This window comes from Xiphias gladius, chromosome 21, assembly GCF_016859285.1.
Source record: "Xiphias gladius isolate SHS-SW01 ecotype Sanya breed wild chromosome 21, ASM1685928v1, whole genome shotgun sequence".
NCBI lineage: Eukaryota > Metazoa > Chordata > Actinopteri > Istiophoriformes > Xiphiidae > Xiphias > Xiphias gladius.
In genome coordinates this window covers 22,006,574-22,021,355 of record NC_053420.1, presented here as the reverse complement: position 1 = coordinate 22,021,355, position 14,782 = coordinate 22,006,574, and the positions used below count along the sequence as shown (strand labels likewise).

The following is a 14,782-nucleotide window of genomic DNA, read 5'->3' as shown; positions in this document are numbered from 1 at the left end:
GGTAATCAGTCATTACTAGCATAATTAGGGCTAAAGCTAATTGGATTAGAACCTGGAGGGGGATGGGGGTGGGGGGTCATTTGTTGCGGCGGGTTGGGAGAAGGGTGAAGAGGATGAGACTTTGGTGTGGGAGTGGGGGTGTGGGTAAGGTCACACTTTGACCTCACTTGGCATAAAGGATGGATAAAATGGATCATCACTGATTATGCTTCCATTCTTGCTCTCAGTCAAACATTTTTCCCTGTAAGTATGACGCCCACAGCATAAAAATATACATCTGCATATAATTTTCTGTTTTGTGTAGACTACAAGAGTTGACAGACAGCACACAACAATCTACACAGACACTGACAAACATATACATGTGTGCGAAGAGACGGGAGCCAAGTGCCAAAGACCACATACATATATTGAATTTGTTGGGTTGAACCGAGTTTGACTTTGTCAGCCAGTTCTGAAGCTAGCAGCAGCTGCATGGTTACATCCAAAAGTAGCACAGCACTTGCTTCCTCACAAAATCATTTTTGGTTGGTCATCAACTGGACAAAAAGTTAACACAGTTAATTGAAAGGAACGTTTTAGAACTAGCCACTCCAATCCAACAACTGACTGCAAACCCCACGGCACAGTTTAGGATAGCTTCCTTCATTTTGTGCTCTCTGGTTCTTTTTGTTCCTTTAAAGGTCAGTATTGTCAAGACAATTTGCAATTGGTTAACAATTTGATTAATTTGTCAAACCTGGCCAAAGTTGAACTTTACACCATATTAACTTACTTTGCCTATGCAAGCAAATTCACTGATAGCAGCAATTCCAGTAAAATGAACAGACTCTGATCAAAAATCTGCTGTTATAAATAATGGGATGACCTGGCCTTTAGAGTGACAAATTAGCCTGTTTCAACTTTAGAACTGAGAGCTCCCTATGGATGTGGAACACATTATAACAGGAATAAAGAGTGCAGTGATTCTAAAACTTGTTCAAAAATAGTTTGACATTTTGGGAAATATATTTTGTCACTTTCTTACTGTGGGTTAGACAAGATGTTTGATACTGCTCTCTGTCTACCTCTGTCCAAAGGTAGCAAAATTCACCACGTCAAAGCTCACTAATTAACACATTATATCTTGTTTGTTTATTATGTACAAAAACCAAAGTGTAAGTAGCGTTAGGGTAATAGTTAGTGTTTAGACATGAGAGGGTATCAATGTTTCATCAACCTCTTCCCAACCCTTTTCAGGGTTTCTGCAGTCTCACAGACAAATTAGATCCACTCTCTCAACCTGCACACAACTCTTTTTTCTCCACCTGGAACTTCACAATGATCTCCCGGTCTAACATCATTATAGAAAAGGTGGCAGGCAAAAAAAAAAAAGCCACAGGTGTTCAGGACACCACTAACATACAGGCACAATGGGAACAAAGCCCAGTGTCATGCGGGCCAGAACTGAAATGCCACAGTGATATAATTAAGGAGTGTTTTCCATCTTACACCAGCTAGGCCTCTGATGAACATCCCTCCTCCTTCCTTCACCCTTTCCCTTTCCCTCTCCAGACCTGTGTCTTTTTAATTCACTTTCTGTCTCTTTGTCATTGTGACTGAATGCATATATTTTCGCTGGAGACAGAAGAGTGAGTTGCACACAGTAGTGCACCAGTCAGAATCTTCAGATATGGTAATCAAATCTTTCTTCCTCTATAAGCACTGGCTTATCAAAACACACGCACAGACACACTTAATACATAAGTTGTTACATCCACAACTGAACAACACAAACAAAAAGGCCTTTTTGATAAAAGCCACCAGCCTAAACACTCAATCTATTCTCCTCTAGCCGTCGCAGTGCTCTACATCCATTCAAACTCCCTTTTTTCTCTTCATCTCCGACTTGTCCCGTTGTGTCGGAGGCTTTGTGTGAGGCCTTTTGTGGCTGGCTGAGCGGCAGTGCACAGATAGCATCTGCTAGTTATAGGAGGAGGAGGCGGGGGGAAGCAGAGGAAACAGAAAGAGATGATATGAACATGGCGTACATTTTCTAGTTTTTCTGTTATATGAAAGCCTCTCAAAAACAAAAAGTCACAAACTGATGGAGGCATTGAAGTGAGTGAAAAGGCGGATAAGAGAAGTCTTTACGTTTAAATGCTTACATATGATGTAGTAAAAAATATCAAGATTGAAGATGTGAAGCCTTATATAGGAGACAAAACAGAGGATACTGGCCTCTAAAAAGAAAAAAAACTTTCTCGATGGCCGACAGAGGAAGTGAGGATGAGTGGAAGAGCATAGAAGGACAGGATAGATGAAGGAGGATGTGAAAGGGGAAGAAGTAAAGGAAAGTGAGAAGAATTGAGAGGGTGGATGAAGTAAGAAAAAAGAAATGGTTGAAGGTGGGATCAAGGAGAGGGAGTGACAGAGGATACATAAAGGTAGATAAGAAAAGAAAGGAGGATGGGGAAATAGAGAAGTAGAGAAAGATAAAGAAGTCTGGAAAAGGCCAATATTGCAGCTTAATACATGAGCGAGTAATCATTGGCCTTCTGAAAGCTTACAAGCTATGAAACTGGACAAAGACACACACACACTCACCATGCAAAAACAGAAAACACAAAAAACACAGCTTTTCATATACACGATAAAAAAAAAACAGCGCATAAATGTGCCACATGATAAGACACTAAAAATACACACATGAGCATGCGCACATGCACGCACGCACACGCGCACACACACACACACACACACACACACACACACACACACACACACACACACACACACACACACACACACACACACACACACAAGGCCTGTTTTGTTTTAATTGGTTTCTAAGGGCTAGCTGTAATGCTCTTCCTGTCCCCTAGGAGAAGGCAGGCAGGAGATGATGGATGATGGAGGGCCAGGCAGCATCCAAGGCCAGTACTAGGACATTGCTGCACTACAGTGGGAGACAGCGCCAGACAGCATTTATGTGTGTATTTGTGTCACTGTCTGTGTGGCTGAGAATGTAATTTTGTTCACCAATTGTTAAGTTGTAGCTCATTTGATCTCTTATTTTAAAAATTTCTAATCTGAATGAATGCTTCTCAGGGAGAGTGTGTGTTTGTGTGTGGGAGACAGAGTATTTTTGGCTTATGCGTGTGTGTTTGTGCCTGCTCACATTTACACGCAAACTGTGTGTTTGCTTGTTGTGAAAGAAGTACTTATTAATCTTAGTGCATAGTGTCAGTGCAGAGAAAAAATGCAGGACAATGAAAAAAGTACTTTAACAGTCTAACAGGCAAATTCTTATAATGTCTAAAACCAATCATTTACGGCCTAAAACATCAATTGCTGTGTTTGGAGAACAGTAGTTAGGTACCAAAGCTATTAGTGGAACAATACCTAACTGCACATTACTGAAAAACCTCAAATGGGCAATAGCACACTCTGAAACGGTACCAAATGGGTTCAACACATGGTGCTCTGAAAGCTCTGGATAGTTGTGTGAATATGTGTGTGTGTGTGTGTGTGTGTGTGTGTGTGTGTGTGTATATATATATATATATATATATATATATATATATATAAAAATGTGTGTATATATATGTGTGTCTATATTGCATGCGAGTGTGTTTGTGCTTGGTCGGACTCTCTCTCTCCAGTAGCGTTTCCTTTCCGGTTGAATACACATTCTCTGGCCCATATGTAATTAGTAGCTAATAGTCAAACGGCAGCTAGCATAATGCAAAAACAAACAAATTTCTTTCAATAAAGTAAAAAGAAATAAACAAAAATGAATAACTTTAAAAAAAAAAAAATTAAATAAATAATGATCAAACAGGAAAAGAGGGATTTCACCAAATGGGTAGTAAGAAGCAGAGTAATATTTAATTTGTGTGGTGGATGTGATGCTCTTTTGGAGAACTAAAGGATGAAATGGCAGGAGAAAGGGGAGCGATTTTCTTTGTCGCCTCCGGATGTTCTTTTGGCATTAAATGTCACACTGTAAATGTCAAAGGTGGAGAGGAGAGGTGATAACGCTTCCTCCAGTGTCTCTCTCTTCTTCTGTTCCCCTGTCTCTAGTGTGTTCTCAAACCCGCAGTATGCTTCTCCTCCTGTTGTTTTTGAAGCTCTTCTATGGCTGTTTCTTTACTGCCACCAACATCTTGCCCTGAGGCCAGGATTTACCCCTCAATATGCATGCAAGAGCACACGATTGCATGCACACACACACGCACGCACGCACACACACACACACACACACACACACACACACACACACACACACACACACACACACACACACACACACACACACACACACACAGACCCTCCCCACTCTTTCATACCCCCCCATCTCTCTCATACATACACACACAACCCAATTGCCTATGTACGCTTGTTTCAAAGAGATAACTGGAGAGAGAGAGAGAAAGCATTAGCTAAAGGATTTATCTATGTGACAGTGCTCCAATTATCCAATATCTCCATTACGTATTCAGAGAGACAAACCAGTGTCGCATAGAAAATGTACTGAGGGCTCCATCCATACAAGTCGGCACTGGTGAAATGGGCGTTCATTATAGACTATACATATATTTTACACTCATTTAAATGGAGAAAAATGGCACTTGTTTCACCTGAGATGACGCTTTGTCTTATTTGAGATACGATTAAATTTAAAGAAAGAAAAAATGCTGTCTTAAGATGAAATGATGGGAAGAAGTTGAAACGGAATGATGGAGAGAAGTACAAAGAGGGAAAGAGAGCAGAGGGACAAACGAGTATGAGTTAAAGGGTAGAACGTCTAGATGCGTCTCAAACAGCGGTGCATGGCTTTCAAACTGTGCTCTGTGTGTGTGAGAGTGCACGTGTGTCAGTCCCAGTGGTGAGCTGTAGAGATGACGACCCAGGTCACAGTCAGACGAGGGCCACCGCCACAGTTACCAGTGGCAACAGATGGGTACGCCATGGTTTTTAGACGCCTTAGCTCACCCGGCCTGTCAGCTGCACACAAGCACACTTGCATACGCACACACACATGCACACATTCTGCACCCATGGTGGGACACAATTAGCAAACTTCCACATTCTCTGTTTCTTTGTCTCTCTCTCGCACGCAAACACACACATTCCAGACAAACATTCTCTCTGCCTCCTCAGGTGTGCATGTGTGCGTGTATGTCTGTGTGTGTGTAGCCATCGTCTCTAATCATGTCAGTGGGTTCAGCCTTGGTGTGTGAACTGCCTCCTCCTGGCCGGCCCATCTGTGCTGTGGTTGCAGTCATGGTGATGGATTCTAAGTTGTCTATCCTCCCTGCCACCCTCCATCCTAACAATGACGCAGCACAGGTAGGGACTTCAAATCTCATCTTTTAAAAAAAACTATCTTTTACTGAAGAATTGACTTTGGAAATCCTCTGATTTGTGTCAAAAGGCTGGTATGCAGTTTCAAGGTTGCTGAACGAGAAGTAATCACGTCCCTGTTACAAAGGGCATACTGTCATTTGAACCCCCTCCCTTCTGACCCCTGCCCTGACAGAAACCTGACTTGTTTGTTGTTTATGAGGTGGAGTTGCTGGGAAACGAATACCAACTAGCAGCTGAAGTATCTGGTTTAACTTTTGCAGTGGTAAGAGAAGAGTTTTTCTTTAACTTGGATTTAGCAGCTCCATGCAATGTTGATTTTAGAGTGTACTGCTCCCTGGCCTCATGGACCTTGGGGTGTTACTGTGTGTGCCGACAGCATCAGTTAAAAGTTTTGGCAAAAAAGAAAGAAAGAAAAAAGAAAAGGGGTCATTTTATGAGGTTCTACTTTTATTTACATAGTGCGCTCAATGTTTTACACACACACACACACACACACACACACACACGTACATTAATATATATATATATATATATATATATATATATATATGCAAAAGTCCAAAAGTCTAAGACCACCTGGGAAAGTGGACTCAGACATATACAGTATATATAAAAAATATATACTGTATATATAGTATGTATAAAAAGTATGCATAAAAAAATCTTAGTGTTACTCTTAGTACTTTCAATCCCATTTGCTGAGCTTCAGGAGCATACTAAGCTGCTGTAATGTGTTATGTGTGAGTATGTGTCGTTATTATCACAGCTTACCTTGGTGATCTTGGGGTGCGCACAGCGGCTGTTTCCTGTGGTTGCGTGCATCCAAGTGCTCTCTGGAGGAGTACACTCCTGCCTTAGGGAGCACTTCTTCTCCTGTACGCACCAGCCGCACTCAAACCTGGGGTTTGCCTTTAGACACATCCCACAGCTGTCCCTTAGTGCATAGCACTTATACAGGTGGGCTGGAGACAGGAAAAAGAAAGAGACAGAGAATAAAGTGTGTTGTGCATTGTTAGGAGTGTGTGGAATTATTACAGTACAAACCAACTAAGTAGACAAACAACCCACAGGGTTTTTTTTTTTTTAAATTAACCAAATTCCTCCATTTTAAGTTTCTCAACTTCCACGCAAAAATTCCAAAACTTCTTCAATGTCACAGAGACAAAGTTAAGTTAAGGCACTATTTCCCAAAGGCCTCAGGAATTGTACAGGAAAATCTTTTCTCTTTCTCTGCTATTTCATCCCTAAATCCCATTGGTCATGGAGCAGCTTTAAAGCAACCCTGTACCAATTACTGACTGCTACACGACTCCTCTCTAATTACATTATCATATCAGTATTTAAGACAAGTGAGCATCGCACTCCACCAGATGATTATCATGACTGAGAAATAGGGAGGGAGCTGGCAGTGAAGAGAGACAGACAGAGAGGGAGACATATATGGGCTGCAGGTCCCCTTTGAATGCGCTTAAGAAGATCTACACTTGAGATAACACACAATGCACAGACACTGATGCATGCTGGTGATATTGTACGTTGTCAATGCTGCTGCTTATAATGGCTGCCATTTAGCTACACTATGTCCTTGGGAGAACCATTGACTGTCAAAGCATTTTATGTTGCCTCCGTGAATGTAAAGACCCCATTATTGTGGATTGCAGTGGGGTCCCTATGTTCATACACAGATGTATGGTATATGTTACAAACACATTCATATACTGTGACATGTCAGTCATGGCCAGCAGCTTGAGAAATATGTGAAACTGGAGACTATAACAGCTTGCTTGCTACATTTAGACTACAGGGAGTGACATCTGTAAAAGGAGCAAAGTGACTGTGGTGTTACCTTACATTTCTGACAAAATGGCAACGATCACTTCTTCACAGACCCCTCAGTTGTAACAACTTCTGAGCTGATATACTTCACAAAAATCTCACATCCTCGCTGTGTCTTTAACCTCCAAAGAGTAACAAATAGGACCAGACAACGCTTCTCCTGCTGTTGAATAACTCCTTGTGCATGTCATCCACAGCATGTATTGAACGCAGTTGTAGCTGGAGATGATGTTACTGTACCTCACAGCAGGAGAATAATGTTACAACCCCCTCGCTGTGCTGTACAGGTCGCAATAATTATGGACACAGCACTATAAAGACTGTCCTATCAGTAATTATATCCAACAGACATGATCTCATTGTCTTCCCCCACAGTAGTGCATCAGTTATGTTTGTGTTTAATCATTACCCACATGGTTCTTTGTTTGGAGGGTAAGGCGTGGTTATGTATTAGAGTATATATTACACACTCAAATACTATTTCAACTGCAGATGTACAGTGCATGTTATACACATGGTCATGTAATAATAATAATACCTGTCAACATAAGCAGATTTCTCTATTTTAAGTCAGACTCACCCTTACAAAATATTGAAATACAAATACAACAACTCTAGATAATGACAATGACAATGACTTTTGACAAAAAACTTTTAACCCAAAAATGAACCTGCATGCTCAATAACAGCTAGGGATTAACAGTAAAAGAAAACCAATTATTAATCAGTGTTTTAGCAGTGGTCAAAGTAACAATACCATAAGCAGATAGTTGTACAAACCTTGCAATGGATGCATTTTGCCAAGACAACTGATGTAAACTGTTAGTGTACAATCTGATCTTGAAATGTGTTTCAAGTGTTATAAAGCTCTGTTTTTGCCATTTTAACACTATCAATGCATATACTGTCCTAATTACTTTCAAAAATGCAAATATTATATATCCCACATGTTGTTTAACAGATTCAAAATTAATTCATCATTGCAGAGAAAACTGGCTCAACTAATGTGATCATTATTTTGACACTGATTTATCAGTCATTTTGCTCACTTCAGCCTTTTACTACTGTGACCTGCTACACCTACTTATTTGTGATCCATTGTCAAAGACAAAAGAGTCTAGTGGGGTGAAATCTGAGCCTTGACAGACATAATTACTAGTCAATACATGTGTGTATTAGTGAAAACAAATGACCTAATGTAAAGCACAGTATGTGTGCTCTCGTACACTGGGGTTGATGGCAAATGTTACAGCATTTGAGCAATACATGTATGTAATACAAAGTGTTCAATGGTGAATTTTGCTCTCTCTCACTCACTCACTCACTCACTCACTCACTCACTCACTCACTCACTCACTCACTCACTCACTCACTCACTCACACACACACACACACACACACACACACACACACACACACACACACACACACACACACACACACACACACACACACACACACACACACACACACACAAAATACACAAGAATCGTTGAACTTTTCACAGACCATATTATATAATATTAATTGCAAAGGCCAGGATGAATGAGGGATTTTGGTCACAGTATAAATTATTTACAATGCAGCTGGAGCTGAATGTTTTAAATTCCTGCAGATCCTTGATTGTCATTTTTGAGATGCTGTATCAGCCATGACTCACCTCAAGATCAAAAACTGACAAATCAACACAGCTTTTGAAATGGGATTGATTTTAGTCTATAATGTCTTTTGTTAATAGAAAAACTGTGAAATTTAAAGGAACTTTGAAGGAAGTTCTTACTGAATGCCAGTCATTGGTGGGACAGAGTTTGCTCATGAACACTGGGTACCTTGGCCTAGTGCTCACTGACCCAAAAGGCAATTATAGTGTATAAAACCTATTCACAGCATTTGGTAGCTCCTGTCTGTAATATTTGCCATAGGCTACTGGTAACAGCAGCACAAACTAACCTTTGATGTTGTACGGGTTGTCAATGACAAAGTTTCCATTCCAAACCACAGAGAGGTCCACTGGCAGGTCACTGATGTCATTTCCCTCATAGGTATACTGAAATATAAAACAACATCAAGATTAGCATTCATAGTCATGTATTGTTATCAAAAACAATATTTTTCTTATACCAATAACATCATTATAAGATATTCCCAGTCTTTTAGGGAAATATTAAATTAGTAAAAGAGGAAAAAAAATCAGCCAATACCAAGAGCAAAATCAGTTGAGCTAGTGCCTGGTAGTAATGTCATAGCCTGCGGTGCTCACACAGTTGAAGGGCCATAAAAATGAATGATGAGAGACAGGCTATATTGTGATTTTAACACACAGCACACTGCGTGGTTTAGCACCGAGTTGATTAAGAGATTGGAATCCCCATCACTGTACGACTCATTCCATTCCAGTGATGAATGAAAAGCGTAATATATCTCCAACAATAATATTCTCATCTAATTTCATTTTTGCATCCTGAACTAATAAGAGTTGAAATGTAATTGACTCGTCGCTGGCATAATCAGTTTTATGGAATCGCTTTAAATGAGACAACAAGCTTCAAAAGCAGCAGTGTGATGGCGGTGTTTTAGCTGAAGAAGTGACAGAGAGAAGAGCTCCTATGAGACTCCTCCCAACCGCCGAACAAATAAATTATCAACAACGATTATCCACCAGCAAATAAAATGCAGCTTTAGAAGTTACATACCCCCCCCAAAAAAACCCACCACATACAAAAAGTAGCCAAACACTGAGGTAAACACACAGTCATCTGAAAATACTCATTCATCAAGAACCACACAACCCCAATCTAAAACAGGCTTTGTATGCCTTGTCTTTGATTCAACATAAAACAGATGATAGATAGAGAGAGAGTACCCGTCCTCTGGTTTGAGGCTACTGTTGCAGTGATGGGAAGGCGATGGCTGGTAAGACTAGAGATAGGCCATGTTTACCTAATGTCTCTGTCAGTCAAAGGGTGCTCACTCTCTCTCACTACCACTGGTATGGTCAGTATCTTAAATGGCCTCGGGGTAAGAGATAGCAGGACTATTCTCCTCTAGTGGAGTGGTGATAAAATCCAATGTGAAAGCCCCCAAGCCTGAGGCTATGGGGCCCTCACAGATTGAATCTAGCTACAACTTTGCCACTTTGTGATATCAACCACTCCAACGTGATACTCTGAGATTTATCTTGACACCTGTAATAACAGTAAATTTGAATGTATTTCAGGGGGAAAGGACTGAGAAATGTGCATAGAGAAGATAAGAAAATGAGAGGACACAGCAATGTCACAATGTGTGAATGGCTGATTAATTCATTCTTCACTTTTGTGATTGGATGATTTACATTCAGCAGGCCCTGAAGGCAGAATTGGTGATATCCAAATAAAGGAGGATGCCTCCCCATATCAAAAAAGCACTACTACTTTGCTCTTAGAGTTTATTTTAAGGGGACTCTCTTTCAGCAACAACCACACACATTTACTCAAAGTGAATCGATTAGTCGAGTGACAGAAAAATAATTAACAACTATTTTGATAACCAATTAATTGTTCCATTTCACAAAAATAGCAAAAATTTCTGATGTGCTAGCTTCTCAAATAGGAGGATTTCCTGTGTCTTTTTGGGTGTTTGACTTTTGGTCAGGGAACCTTTGAAGATGTCACACTGGACTCTAGGAAGTTGTTTGGGAATTAGCATTTTGTAGACCAAACAATTACTTGAAAAAAAATACTTGCAGATTAATTGATAATGAAGATGATCAGCCCAATATTATCATGACTATTTATACTTTAGGAGAGAAAAAGAGAAGAAACTTTGAGATTAGAAAAGTTTTGTGAGGAGGATGGCTTCTCCTTCAAGCCGAGTGAACCTGGAACATTAGGACACACAAACACCACATGTATGCTGAAGTTACTGCAGTGGACACATCCAGTATGGAAACGGAAAGGTAAGGTTGAGGGTGACAAGAAATGGATGATCTGAAAAGTGAAAGAGTGCAGAGAAAGGGCTGAAAAAAAGCAGAGGAGAAGTGACAAGTTATGGTTAAAATACTGGAAAATGTTTGGGATGGCTGGTGGGTCGGAAACACAGAGGTGGAGTGAGGTGTGAAAAGTGCGGGCAGCAAAAAAAAAAAAGAAAAAAAATTGTGGAAAAGAAGGATGAGAAAGTGGGTAAGGAAAAGGGTGAAGAGAGGACGATACAGCAGCAAGGGTGAAAGAGTAATAGCGAGGGTGAGATGGATAGAGAGAGGTGATTGTGTGTTATTCTGTGGACACCATTCATTTACACATGGAATAAGAGGATGGGGCTGGGCTATAAGCGCCTGAGCTGGTGGAGGCTAAAGTGAAATTGGCATTTTCAATTTGTTCCCTGACATGACTGCCTTGGTCTTTTCACACATTCCTCTGCCTCTCCCTCTCTGGCAATCCTTTCCACCCCCCCCTTTTCCTCTCTCTCTCTCTACCTCTCTCCCTCCCTCTCATTATTCCTTCCCTATACCTCTTAACAAACCTCCTCCCCTATCAATCTCAGTCCAACTTTCTCTCCCCTACTTCCATAACCCGGAACGCCCACAGTCAAATGAGGAAATATGGAGCAGATTCCTTTATCGCATACACCAAACATGTCCAGGGAAACACATGTGCACACTGTACTATAAATATGCATTCTGCACATGGGACAGGTTCCAGAGATGGATGCCAGCAAATGCAAAGACTGATCACATAGTCTACACAGGAAAGAAAAATTGATGAATAAAAACACAGAAACACAAACACAGGAAGATAAGACACTCACAACAACACGTCTTGTATGACAGCGATTACTCAGTTCAGCCGCAACATTAAAACCAATTACCGTTTTTGCTGTTGTGGATAAACGGTGTATATACACATTACACACACACACACACACACACACACACACACACACACACACACACACACACACACACACACACACACACACACACACACACACACACACACGTTGAGGCTGATTGGTGTATTTCTCTCCACTGAAGTCCTAGCATATGAACTTCTTCAATCTTTCTTTCCTTCCTTCCTTCCCTCCGTCCCTCCCTCTCTCCCAAGAGACCACCCAGTCTGCCTGGGAACAAGAGCACTTCTTCACCGGGTAGAGATGGAGAGAACATATGAGTGTGTTCCAGTGTGTATGAGTGTGCAAGACAATGACAAAGAAGAAAAGGAAGAGGAAGGGAGATGCAGAGGGACAGTGCACTGAAAACAGTAAGAATAAGAGAAAGGCAGCAATAAGGAGATAATGAGGGAATGTGAGGGGAGAAAAACAGATGAGATAAATCAGAGACTGAGAGGCCAGAGAAGCAAGTGGGACAAAGATGGTGAGGGAGGGAAGCAAAGAGAGAGACAGAGCAAGAAAAAGAGGGGTGTTATCAGGCTGAGGGCAGCTCCGCATTTGGCAAGTTGTTGCAGATGAAGGAGTTTCAAACTTAACAACTGTTCCCATGGCAGTCAGTCTTGTTCGCAGTAAGCAACAGTTGGGTTTCTCACATTCACACACTTGTCTCAGAAGTGAAAAAAAAACCATAACATGGTTAAACACTGGAAGTGGTCGAATGTTACTGTATTAACTGACTGACTAACTAATTTCAGCTACGAAGTAAACTAATGGCTGTTATGTGTTTGTTCACAGCACTCTAGTTTTTGTCTTACAGTAGGCCTTAACGTCTTTCTAAGGAATTCATTAAAGGCAAAAATTCTTCACATTTTGTAGGTTCAAGTATAGGATCGGAGTCAGCACAGTGTCAGCCAACATTTACTATCAATAAGGATTTTAATGATGATTTTCCTCAAGCAATCCACTGCCAAATATGATGTACAGTTGTATTTTGTATCCATTTTTTTTGTATTTCCGCATCACTAACTATGTCATTTCCTGCTGCTATGTTATATCCCTCAGGATTGAAGACAGGCTACAGTAAAGGACACGGGGTCAAGCTTCCCTCCACTTCCGTTCCTGCTTCTCCACTGACCGGCTAATTAAAACATGGCACGATCCCCATCTGAATCACATCAGAGGGGCTGTTTCCTCTGATGGAGAAATAGATGATGGTTGTGTGGGGACCTCTTAACCCTGCTTTACATCCTGACAAGTTTCCTCCCTGAAAATCTGCATCACACACACATACGCTGGAGGTGTCGTCGTGTTGACAGCTAAAACAATAAAACTGCCTGCCCCCCCCCCCAATCCATGTTACAGGTATGTGTCTGTGTTTGCACATCCATCCTCAAAGGGGGGTCTGTGTTAAGAGACCCTCTCTTACCTTCATGCAACAAAAACACGAATATTTAGTGAGGGGGAAAGTGTGTATACGCGTGTATTTTTGTTTAATGGGCAGAGGAGGATGGGGGAGGAATGGGAAAGGGTAGGTTATGATCCAAAGCTCATCTCATTGCACCAAAGGCTTATTAAACTTTCATACTAAACCTGCCATTGTTGCGCGATGCACAGTTTAGGGAATAGACACATGCATCAAGTACATGGTTTATTCAATGCACAACAGATTCCAGTATGAAAATGCAAAGATTAAGCATGTTACTTCTCAACAGGTCAGGATTTGCATGTGTGAAGGGGAGAATAAAATGGAAATCGAGGTACAAACTATTTTCTGTATTCTATGATTTAATCCAAAAATCAGATACATTTTAAATGACAAGGTGATGGTAACAATCCTTTTGTCTGTAGCATTTGACCTGAGATGTAAATGTCCCTAAAACAGACTGAACGTGAGTGGAGAGACGAAAACAGGGTTTTCTGGTGATAAGCATTCTTATTAACTTATTTTGTTTTTGAAGCAAATATGAACATATAATACACAAATATTGAAGGGACAGAGAGAGACAGATGAATAGAGTGATAAGTGAGTAGTGTGATAAATACATAATAGTCAAAAAGAACATTGAAAAGGAGAGACAGAGAAGTAAGGACAAAATGGGAGACATAGAAAGGTGATTAAAGAAATGGACAGATGGACGAAATAAACAATAAAAATGTGTGAAGAGAGTAAAAATCCTGAATGATACAAAGAATAAATAAAAGCAGTAGTAATGGCAATGTTGCCCCAAAATAGGCTTTCAGCAGAAAAGTGCCAACGCAAACACTACAGCTTCACCAGCTGGACATTTGTCACTGGAAACTGGGAAGGAAGGGAGGCGAGGATGGATGGATAGAGGAGGGATGAAGAAAGGAAAGTATGAAGTAACATGGGTACCTTCTGTGAGGGTCACAGCCTGATAATTAGTCATTTTGAAGGTGTGTGCAGACTGGATGGCTAAAAATACCAAACTAGCCCAGGGTAAACCCTAACCTGGGATAGAATAGGTTCCTCTCTTCCTCTTTCCCCTCTCCCTAGCTTTCCCAAGGTGACGAAGACAGTTACCAACTAGAATGGCACTCAGTAGAGAAATACCTCCGCCACAGCCAAATATTGATGAAAATGTCTGAAAATGCCCCATCTTGCAATGTTAAGGAAAGTGTTTTTTAAAAAAATGCCTGGATCCACCCCTTTAATCGGCTCCACGCCAAAACTTAATGGGTTCTTGCCCTGGCCCAATACCCATCCCTC

At 40.9% G+C, this 14,782-nt stretch overlaps 1 protein-coding gene across 7 annotated transcripts in view; it reads right to left on the bottom strand.

Annotated features, from left to right (window-relative positions):
• The window catches only part of LOC120807322 (plexin-A1-like), a 181,364-nt gene that overhangs the window by 35,796 nt on the left and 130,786 nt on the right, over positions 1-14,782 (bottom strand). For 6 of the 7 annotated variants that reach the window (XM_040159122.1, XM_040159126.1, XM_040159125.1 and 3 more), the window contains exons 11-12: positions 9,139-9,235; positions 6,124-6,314 (exon numbers count right to left, since the gene is read on the bottom strand). In XM_040159122.1, coding sequence (XP_040015056.1) covers positions 6,124-6,314; positions 9,139-9,235 — 288 coding nt within the window. The remainder of the gene's footprint in view (positions 1-6,123; positions 6,315-9,138; positions 9,236-14,782) is intronic. The other variant, XM_040159128.1, reaches the window with a different exon arrangement.